Source organism: Fusarium oxysporum, chromosome 4 (genome assembly GCF_000149955.1).
Source record: "Fusarium oxysporum f. sp. lycopersici 4287 chromosome 4, whole genome shotgun sequence".
Classification (NCBI taxonomy): Eukaryota; Fungi; Ascomycota; class Sordariomycetes; order Hypocreales; family Nectriaceae; genus Fusarium; species Fusarium oxysporum.
Window position 1 is genome coordinate 1,877,239 of NC_030989.1, and position 10,989 is coordinate 1,888,227.

A 10,989-nucleotide genomic window follows, 5' to 3' on the forward strand; every position below is an offset into this window, starting at 1 on the left:
TCTGAAAGTTAATTCAAGGACTTGCCGAGTCAGGAGAAAAGTTCCAGGGCTGAGTAGGTCCCCAGTCTAAGTTTCTTCATATTGATCCTGTTTCTTTTTTGATTTCCTGTCTCGTCGATGGCGACTTGAATAAGGCTCTTGGATTGGCCAACGCGGGCCCCATGTATACATACAAACAAAGATGGAGTGGAGGGTGGATGCCAGATGTTTAAGGCGTGTGTGCTTCGCGTATTAGTGTGTTTACTACGGAGGCATTCCTCGTGTGTCGATGTCGTCTATCACTGTCAATGCTCCGTACCTGCATCACAACGTGGCTCGTGCTTTCGTATTCCATGAGATCCGTCAGGGGCATTTGTCTTTGGCCCTGACTTTGACCTATGTTAGGAGGCTTTTCTTGGCCACTGCCCCTAGACTATTGACGCGGGTGCCAAATTTGGCAACGCCTCAAAAGTCAATTATTAGGCCCAGAATCAAATAGTCATTGGGAAGTATCACTGAATTTGAGCCTCGCAATAGTCATGTAAAAGGAAGAAGAAAGGAGGGTTGAAAGAGAGATTCGTGTTTAATTGAGCAGGAGTTGGAAACATTAATAAGGAAGCACGTCGTTCAACAAGGCTCGAGTCTCGTCCAATCATGACCTTGTCTCAAGGACGGCGTCAAATTCTGTAAATGGCAAGAGTCGTCCATTTCCATCAACAAGATCTACAGGGTTTTGTCAATTTTGGGATTCGAGACGGGCAACCATCAGCGTCTCACCTGCCTCCCTTGTACAACTCGACCGTTGATCGGGAGGAACGATGTCAGGGCAAGCCTTGGTATTCTAGGTACCTTAGGTCTAGTAGGTAAGTATCTGCGTACCTTATGTTGGGTTGTACCATCAAAGCAAGAGCAGGTCGAAAAACGTACCGTTTACTTCTTGCATTGTTTTTCAGCTCCCATTGCAGTAAAGATTGTGGAGAGACGCTAACTATCAGAGACGCCGTCTCTGAACGACACCCACCCATTATAGCGTCAAGGTCCGATTAAGTCGGATGGAGACACAACTGACGTAGGTGGCCCTATAACGCCTGCCCTGCATCATGAAAGAATCCATGAAAGCAATGCCCCTCATGACATCTGGAAGAGGTAGTCAGGCGACGGGTCAGAAATTGAATGATATGAATCACAAACACAGACACAGACAAACAAGGGAAAGTAAAGAAAGATCAAAGTCGTCTTGAGTCCCCGCCAAACACGATCTTGATATGTGTAGCGTTTCCGACACACCCTCCACACATTGTCCCCACGAAAACGGTGAGGACGGGACAGTGGTCGGTAAACACTAAGGACAAGACGCTGAGACACCAATCGGGGTTTTATTCTTTTCTCACTTATTTGGGCTTCATGGTTTCACATCCTTCTCCCGTCGATTGCTCATTAATTTATCACGATGTGCTCCAGAGAATAGGCACAAAGTACTTTATCCAACACCTGTACAGCCGTTACGCAACCCGTGGTTGACTTTGGCCGGGGCGATACAAATGGGGGATCTCGCACTTCAATGGGGACTGAACACCGGCCCAGACAGACTCACACTCGAACCAAGACCATCCCTGACCGTGTCCCGGTTCTGTACGACACAGGACTTTGTCTCACGCTCTTCGCCGGGTTACTCGTGCCGCTCAGGATCATACCTACATAGGTAGTGTAATGTACGTAGGTATCTGTACGGCACCCTTAAGAGGCCATCCATCATTTCAAAGCGACAGCACATCAGGCTGTTGCTGCACTGAAAGTTCGGTTTGACTGATATCAGGCACAAAGGGGGAGATCACAGAATAGGACAACTCATCAGACGCCATCGGTGATGAGTGCCGTTTTCCACCTGTCCACTGCATCAAGCATGCAGCTGGGTGAAGCATGTTGATGCAGACGGATCCAGTATCCCGCAAACATACGCAGGCACGCCTACAGATACATACAGATTGTTGACGCCTCATATCGTATGCAGTGTTGCCACCGCAGCGTGGCCGCCCCGTCGGGACCGTTACCTTTGCGATAAGATTATTTTTAAGTTGAGGACTGTTGTTTCCTTTGTATGTCCAGAAGGCAGACTTGAACCCATGATCGATAAGCACTCCAACCAACATCCATCACTTGGGGGATGTTGGCTCACCAGCTAATGTGGCACCCCAATCCTTAGCTGATGGAGCAAAGACGGCGACTAAGTGGGTATTGTTATGGGGACGGGAGGGACACCCATGAAGCCTGCCTCCTGGAGGTCAGGGGATAAGACCTGACACTAACTAGCGATTCCTGGCCTGCAGCATGATCGTGGAACATACCACACGCGCGACTTTACAGGTACACTGTACCGCAAACAGAGTTGAACGAGCGGTGGAGGTGAAGAGCGCATATCCATATCCGAATCATACTTGACGAATCCTGGTGCGGGCTTCGAACAGAGCACAATGGATGGGGGAAGACATTAGTGAACAAATCTGTTATGGCCCGTGGATCCGCTGGCGCTCGCCTGAAACCCCTGAGGCTGAAGGGTTGCCGGAAGAGAAAGAGAGAAAGCCGAATTGAACACAGCATATAATCCACGTACCTGCACTGAATGTATTGTGCTGCATCTAGATACGTGGATGGCCAGCCGTTGATGGGTGCATCCATCGAATAGCAGCGCTTGGAAAAAGCGACGGCGTGCGCCTCAAGATCGACGGCTTGCTTGCTTGCGGAATCGGTCAATTTCCTTAGCACACCAAAAGCCAGTCAGCCAGCAGCTAGCTGTCAGGTACCTTGCAGCAGAAGTGCGTGTGGTAGATTTTGTTATTTGACTTGAGCGATCGTGAAGTGCCTTAATAAGAGGTCGGATAATAGATATTCGTTGCTAGCTTGAGGGAAGCACATGGTCTGTTAAACAGCGATGAATTTTGTTGCTCACTCACTCACCTGCATGATCCATACAATGCCATGTATGTAATAACCCTTGTCGTCCCAGCCCCGGTTTGTGTGATATGCTACTATGCTGCACAGAGTATATATGTAGAAACCTTGTAGTGATTGTCTGCAGTTCAAATTGAAGCCAGCGGTGAGTATCATAATAGCAACTAAGTGGAATGGACGGATGGTAGAAAGTCGTCACGCTCCCAGCGGTTGAATATCAGGCGCACTTCTCAGTGGCCGGTCCCCTAAGAAAGAGGTCCCCTACCACCCGACACTGCAACCCCACGGCTTTAGGCGTACGGACTGTGTGGCAGCCCCTACGAGAGCTAACGTACCTAACTAGACAGCCATCCCGGGAAACCCCTGGACAGGCGCCCACCAAAGGAAGCTGCAGCACGTTCTTCTCCAACTTTTTCGTGGATAGAAAGATTTGGGACCTGGACCCTAAATTCATCAATCGCTCATCGTCAGTCAGTCACTCACTAAAAGGAGCCTCCTCCAGGTTCTTAGCTTGCATCGACACCCCTGGTCTGGTCAGCGTTCTATGCTCCATTGCTGTCTTTGGGCTGGAAAACGAGGTATCCGATACTAACGTTCACAAGTACCTGTACTTCATCCACGTTCCTCGTTAGATAACCCAATACGGTACCCAAAAGTTGCTGTATGAGCACAGATCGACACTGAATCCTCGTTCTTTCTCCTGGATTGTGCCATTTTCTCATCTCATCCTTCTACTCTCTTTATCACGGCCTTTTTCCTTTCTACTCTTTCACTTCCTTCTTGAACATTTGGGCTCGGTGGCTTTCTGGAGTTCTTGCATCTCCTTCATCCCCTCCGTTAGATTTTTAGCTGGCTCGTCCATCCACTTTAAACTAACTCTTGGCTCCCGTTACGTACAACCAGGAGCGGCTCTGGGCGACTGGCTCATCGCTACACATACAGCATTGCTGCGTCTCCTCAAGCGCATCATCTGTACTTACCACGTTCCGAGCCTATTGTTCGTCCAGATTCGGCCTCGAAAAGCAACGGTCTTCGCTTGGTCGTGAGTCGCCCACAGCTGAACTTACCGTTATCGCTGTCTTCGTACTCGCCTGATAAAAAAGCCCTGGTACTGGTCCTGTCGTTCATGACCTAAGTGAAACCCCAGCAACCCGACCTGATTTTGTCTCGTCGATCGCCCACCTCTTCAGATCAAAACCACAGCAAGTCAAGCAGAATACACTGGCAACTGACTCGATTGCTTTTGCCTACGACCCCCCATTCGCTTCTGTTTCGCCCGTTTGTGGCCCAAACTCTACGATTGACATGTCATGGAGAACTCATCGACCCCTCTCGCCGATTATTTCTGGATCGCCGGCGTAGAGTCGGTGTCCTACCACGATCCCAACTCCCAGCCCGCCCCCGTTGTTGTTCCCGTCGAGTCTACCATTGTCGAGGATGGCGAGTCTGAGGATGAAGATACAAACGGCGACCAACCAAAAGCAAAAGCACGGCACTCACGCCAGGGCTCCGCCAACCGTCTCTCTCGGATATCTCTCACCGACCGTTTCTCCATACATACTCTCGACGAGACAGACGGCAATACCAAAAGCAACCGCAGCAGCGCCACCATTCGTGCTATAAACCCCCCTAATTTTGGCAATACCAATGGTAATGGTAATGGCCACAGCAGTACCAATGGCCAAAATGCCGGCCCCAGCGGCATCCTTGGTGAGGGCTCCATGCTGATGGGCGACTTCGACTTTGATAAGGCTCTGGTCAAATTTGCCGCTGAGAGAGAGGTATTTCTCGAGGACCTGTCATTCAGTGCGGGCGCAAAAGTGCAAGCTCGTGCACCAATGGTGAATCCTCGGGCAGAGAGGATCAAGGCAGAGGAAAGCGACAGCGGTAGACTGAGTCCTCTCAGGAGCATTAAGGGTAGCATCCGCCGCAAGATGAGCTTTAGGGATATGAACAGTGTGCGCAAGCAACCCAGCAACAGGATCAGCACCAGTCGCGCAGGTTTGTTTTCGTCATGCTCTGGGGTTTGATCTTATCAAACTGTCAGGCGAATACAGGGACATTTGCTAACTTATAATGATAGCCTCGATCCGAACCACGAGACGACTCAGCAATTACAACTCCGTAATCCCTCCCCCCGAACCCCTTAACACCGACCCCGATATGCATCCTCTCAAACGACGCTTTGAACCGGTCCTTCTTGACCGATATCCTCCTCAGGAGGCTACAGATGAGATTGCTCGACGTGGGAAATTTCCTGACTATGTGCCCATGTTTGCTTTTCCCAACGACATTCAGATTGTTTCGTCCGATGACCGACCTCGATCTACATGGCATGGGTTTACTATGACCTCGGACGATAACTCCAAGCTATACGGCATAACTATTATCATCTGGACTGCTCTCAATGCCGAGGTGGCAGAGGAAGTGGAAAAGAAGTGCGAGCAATGGCGCCAAAGTCACATGTCTGAAGAAGAGCGAGAGCTGGCAGCTAGCTTGGGAGTTCGCTTGGCTGGTGAACGCACCCATCTTTCACAACTCCTTGCAAAACTCCCTACAATCCCGTCAGGCTCTCCAGCACGTGAGAGGCTCGAAGATGAAATTAGCACTGTGGAAGAAAAGATCACCCTCATGACGGACATGCTTAGGCCCCTGAGACATGGAGCCGCGTCTAAGATCGAGGGTCTCACTGCTGGCGAGAGCGGACTCTGGACGCCTCGCGCATATGGTATCTTGGGCCGAGACGCAGCCAATATGTCCTTCTGGAAAGAGTGGCTTAAGGCTATCGTTACCCCCATGACAGATGGGGGTGTCCTAAGAATTCCCCCAAGCTCACCCAGCGTGGGACGCTGGCAACCTCTTGAGCGATATGTCGTAAACCTATGCACCGAGGCATTCAATCCCCTAGGATCCAAGACTCAGGTTGAACTAGGAGTGCGCGAATTGCGACTTTATGCTCGGAAGGAGGCAGACAATGAGATCCCTGGTTCGCGATCCATCGATCTCTATGCCCTCTTCCGTTGCTTGTCACTTGAGAACATTGTCGCTCTGTTCGAGTATGCTATGGCCGAGTCCCGAATCATCTTCCTCTCCTCTCACACCAGCATGTTGCACCTCGCCTGTCATGCACTAGCAAACCTGCTATACCCCCTGAAATGGTCAAGTATTTTCATTCCCGTCCTCCCTGCGCGACTTCTGTCGGCTCTCGAAGCGCCTTGCCCATATATCGTCGGCATTGAGCGACGTTACGATAGAATTGAACTCCCCGAGGACGATTATGTGCTCGTTGACTTGGACAAGGATACTATTGATGCTACATCACAACCCGTTCGACTTCCTCGTCAGGCCCGAAGGAAACTCATGTCTCTTCTGCAGGTCGCGGCGCCCCACAAACTGCGATATGGAGTCACAACTGGACCACCTCCTTATGCCATGGAATCATTCCCCTATGACGCCTTCTCCACTGAGAATGCCGCGCTTTTCAGATCCGCGACGCCCAAGAGCACCCTAGGCAAATGGGTGTCCCAGAGCTCATCGGGATTTGGCGAGCCAGACCCGCCAAATGAGGTCCTGCCACCACTGTTCAATGCTTTCGCTTCGGCCAAGGTGGACAACGGCAAATCGGACAGACCCAGCACAAGCAAGTCTGGTAAAACCAGTCCTCAGTCGTCTGTATCCCCTGTTTCGATAAACTTCCCGCCAATGCCCTCCACGCCAGTTTCTCGAAGCGACTCTGGCTTTGCTTTGGCGGCGACTCTTCGAGAGAAGCGCTCTGGACATTTTGGCGAAGAAAAGATGCGACGCAGCTCGTCCTTTGGCGTCGATAAGCACCCGCCATATCACAAGCCAAACCTCCCCTTCCTCAACGGTCATCAAGCAAACCTGTCAATTTCAGCTATCTCGGTGGACTCTCAGAACTCCGTTGTTGGTAGTGGTAGTGGTGGTGGTGGATATGGAAATGGATATGCACCTTCAACCTACGCACAGTCAACGCTTGCGGCATCAACTATCATGCCCAGTATGCAGATCCAGCCTGTCCGAAACACAGAGACAACAGTTTGGGTCGAGGGTCATTGCTTCAACTGGATCCCCAAGGACAACACATCGATCTGCAATATTTGCAATGACCATGCCGAGGGAGATGGCATTTACAAGTGCACAGGCTGCAAGATCTTCTCCCACGGCAGATGTCTCGGCCATGCTTCGCTTGTCTGCCCGGAGGCATTTCATCCTGATCGAATCCGAGCAGCCTTTGTTCGCTGCCTTGCAAGTCTCTTGTATACGTACCGCAAGTACCTTGGACGACCTTCAAAGCAGCAAAAAGCAAACGGCCAGCTGTATGCCTTTGATATGGATGGTTTTATCAAAAGTCTTCCGCATGATCAGCACGACTATGCTACTATGATGCGGGAAACACAGTGTAAGTTTAGGCCACACCTCTTTAACGTTTGAACGGTCTTAATACTAACTCTGAACTCAAAAGGCTTCAATGAGTTTATCCACGACCGAGAGATGCAGCCAGCCAATAACGCCTCGATTCGTGTATTTGACGAGATCATCATGGCTAAGAAGGCCCGAGGCCGTTCCGGGTTATCGACGGGTCTTTCCCGCCTTTCCACCATCCGTGCATCTCATGGCGCCTCTACTTATGGTGGCTATGCCCCTCCTCGAGGCAGCTCCAACAGCAAGATCCCTGCTTGGCTCGGTGACACGTCCGATCATATCTGGCGGACTGCATCAGTGCCGTTACCCAAAGGAAACTTTCCAGGGGAGTATCGAACAGTCGTGACGAGAACGCCTGCACGTCTCGATAGATCTCTAATGCGTGAGCCTCGTTCTATTCAAGGCATGCCTCGTGTAGAAGGGCGAGGTGCTCGCGGGCTCATTCGAAAGCAAGTTCCTAGTATGCTTGGCACAACCCCTCCGACGTGAGGATGAAATATCGAGGGGCCAATTACTTACATGAGAGGCTTCTCATGACTGTAACTGTGCAATGACTACAAAACACAAATCATCCTCGCCTTGGGCAAGCAAGAAGATGTTCAATTACAAGCCAGAAAAGCAAAATGAGGAGGGTCTATTGTGTACGATACCACGTTTTGTAATAATCTAGGTGGTGATGGTGGGGAAGAGAAAAGATATACGACTCGAGTACCAAGAAGTTCTAGACGAATAGAGCATGGAGAAGTCAAGGCCTTCAAGGGTGGAACTGTCAGATGTTACTGCATAAGCACGCACATTTCCAAATGAGAAGGAGGTGGAGTGAAAGGAGGGAATAGAGGGCATTGCATCTCGTCTATAATAGACAAAATATTGGATCCCCGATTTGCTCAATATGGCTGGATGCTTGGGTTCACCATTTCTCAACTAGAGCATACAGACGTACATATGCATGGTAGTTGTCGTTAGCATACACATCAGCATAAGGGGCGGGACAGGAGTGCTGCACTATGTCAAGGCTTTGGAATTGGGGGAGTTAGAGGCTATGAGATTCATACAAAGAAAGAATATCTTTAATGACCACCCTGCCCCTATGGGAATGTGAATCTAAAGTGCACTTTGGTGTAATCTTACATATAAACCTTGCTTCTGCAATCTTGTTGGTGTTCCACTAGCAAAGATACTCTCATCCTGTCCAGTCCTGACTAATATGATGCCGACACTTTTCTCGTTCTAAGTGGTCCTGCGCAGCTTCTCCGCTTTCTAGGCGTTCAGGTCCAGGTCCTCCCAGTGAATATCCTTGAGGATCTTTCCAACCAGGGTGGAATAACGCAAATGTCCGTTCACAAGATTGCTAACGTCGTGGTTTTCGACACCATCTGCTCCCTGGATTCGTTGCAGGCCTGCCACGCCGAAGTGAATGTTGGAGGTACGATACAAAAATCCTAAAAGATAGTCGCTTTCTGAAAAGACGTTGATTAGCCGACCAGACACAACACTCTTGAGGGTCAACCAAACCCGGCTCTCTGAGGGAGCGGGTGTGCCCATCAAGACGACGGAATCGATGAGGCCGAACTGACGCCTCTCAGCAAGAATCATCAGACAAACATAGATAGCTCGGGCTGCCAAGCTGAACCCAATAAGGGATACAGGACGGTCTCCTTGAATCTTGCTGCGCATTACAGCGTCGGCCAGCACCGCACCGGCTTTCTCAGCGCGGACCATGCCCATGCTCCAGGGGTTATCAATGATCTTGCTCACTTTCATGAGCTCGGTTGGCCAGGTGGCTTCGATAAGGCTTTTGAAAACTATTTTATGTTAGTGTTTCTCACTAATCATAAGAAATTTCAACGTACTTGTTTGCGAAGATATAGCTTTCTTGGCAACGGCCCAGGCTGAACTTTTTACAACCGTCTCAAGTGCAGTACCTATGTTGGTGAGTACGTTCATTTCCCATCGCAGAACATAAACCTCCCCATTATCTCCAAGAATCTTCCAAGGCCCAATGAGGTTGTCCTTGTCTGCTACCCAACCATTCATAGCAATCACCAAGCGTAATCGTCGGCAGCTGGCTGGGATAGCTTTTGCATCAACATAATCCCTTTGAAGACCTCCGCGGGTAGGAACAAGGCCAAAGTCCTGGATCTCTCGGGAGAATGACTCAATCATTTTCTCAGTGGGTCTTGCCATATAGATCCCAAGCATGGAGCCAGTAGAAGGGCCGTTATCTGCCATAGGTCCCAGGAGACCAGCAGCGTTTGGAAGTCGTAGTCCGAGCCCACCATGGGGAGTTCCGATACCTACAGCAATAAGCTGTGTTCCAAGTCGGAAGGGACTAGTCATAGCAGCAATTCGTGCCTTTGATTTTAGGACAGGCTTATTCTCATCTTGATTCGGTTCAGTTGCTTGCTCAATGGCTGCGTCAACTGCAAGTTGACTGAAACCCTCCGCGATGCGCTTCTCTTCCTCATGAAGCACCTTCAAGGGGAGGTTCAGGGATGAGGTCAGGTTCAGAAGAGTCATACGAGCATATGCAGTATACTCCTGAAGCGAGATAAGAATCAAAAGTGAAATGTGCAGCAATAGCTTGCGCTTATCGAGTGGCAAAGCCCAGAGGGAAGTCGGAATAGGGGGGAAACGGCGAGATAGTTCGCGATCAACGTGATTTGAAGGGGTGCGGGGAGTACCTGGTTAATATTAGCTTTGAAAACACTTATATGCCTTCAACAGAGAAAGACAACACGTCAAGGAACTTGTGTGAACCTACCAGTTGCCAGTGTTAGGCTTTCAATGCCTCCAATATCTCCACGACCACCCCCTCTCCCACCACGAGCCACGCGTCCACCTCGTGCAGCTCGTGCAGTTCCACGTCCACGGCCACGACTGTTAGATTGAGAACCATTTGGTTCCATGACACTTATATCGCGAAGACGCTGCAGAAAGATTGACTGCCACTTTCGGAAGAAGATAAGAGCCTCTTTCTTAAGCTCCCTCAGCTGAGGCATGATGTTCTCCGAGTTGTCCTTATCTGGAGACTGGCTTGTATTAGCGCTCTTCTGTGACACCGCTGCTACAGGTTTGCACATAGAAGGAGCTCGAGGTTTCACATTCTCCTTTCCATTCGTCTTGAGTGACAAAGCCAGCCAGTGATGATGGCCGATATCGCCCAAGTCTCCCAGAGTAGATTTGACAGGAGGAGAATCAAATATGACGCTGATGTCGTTGTGAAGCTTCTCTGTGATGGCGGTGATAAGAGTGGTCAAGTCGTTTTTCTCAGCAATAGAGACAATACCGGTCAGGTCAACTGGCCGGCGAGGGACTGGACTTCCTCGTCCACCTCGAGCCATGATTTCGGTGTTTGGAATCCTGGAAAGCTAGAGGACTGATCTGCTTGGGCAAGACAGATCTCTGACGATCCTGCCCGGTGTCGATCTCAAACAGTCTTCTTAACTTTTCTTTTGTAGAGGTAAGGATCGTAATAGTATGAGTGCTTTGAGCGATGAGGAATGATCAAGTTGCGTCAAGCTGTGGTATCAGTGAAAGGCGCAGACGACACCAACACAACAAATACCTGGGGTTTGGTTTCTTCTTAGACCGAAATGTGTCTCGCGCTGGGCATCT

The 10,989-nt window shown here is 50.1% G+C and overlaps 2 protein-coding genes across 4 annotated transcripts; one reads left to right on the forward strand and one right to left on the reverse strand.

The window, feature by feature from the left end:
- The first annotated feature begins 3,358 nt into the window (after positions 1 to 3,358).
- On the forward strand, positions 3,359 to 8,481 carry FOXG_08035 (uncharacterized protein). Of its 3 annotated transcripts, XM_018386756.1 has the most exons (4): positions 3,410 to 3,461; positions 3,531 to 4,929; positions 5,012 to 7,348; positions 7,412 to 8,481. In XM_018386756.1, the coding sequence occupies exons 2-4, from the start codon at positions 4,239 to 4,241 to the stop codon at positions 7,858 to 7,860; spliced, it is 3,477 nt and encodes a 1,158-aa protein (XP_018243946.1). In that variant the 5' UTR covers positions 3,410 to 3,461; positions 3,531 to 4,238; the 3' UTR covers positions 7,861 to 8,481. The 3 variants fall into 3 exon arrangements, with proteins under 3 accessions (XP_018243945.1, XP_018243946.1, XP_018243947.1); XM_018386755.1 differs by having other exon boundaries at positions 3,359 to 4,929; XM_018386757.1 differs by having other exon boundaries at positions 3,531 to 7,348.
- Positions 8,481 to 10,715, reverse strand: FOXG_08036 (uncharacterized protein; the record flags this gene model as incomplete). The annotated part of the gene is made up of 3 exons (XM_018386758.1): positions 8,481 to 9,176; positions 9,225 to 10,055; positions 10,136 to 10,715. 3 exons carry the CDS (start codon positions 10,713 to 10,715, stop codon positions 8,632 to 8,634), a joined length of 1,956 nt encoding a protein of 651 aa, XP_018243948.1. The 3' UTR covers positions 8,481 to 8,631.
- Between the last annotated feature and the right edge of the window lie 274 nt (positions 10,716 to 10,989).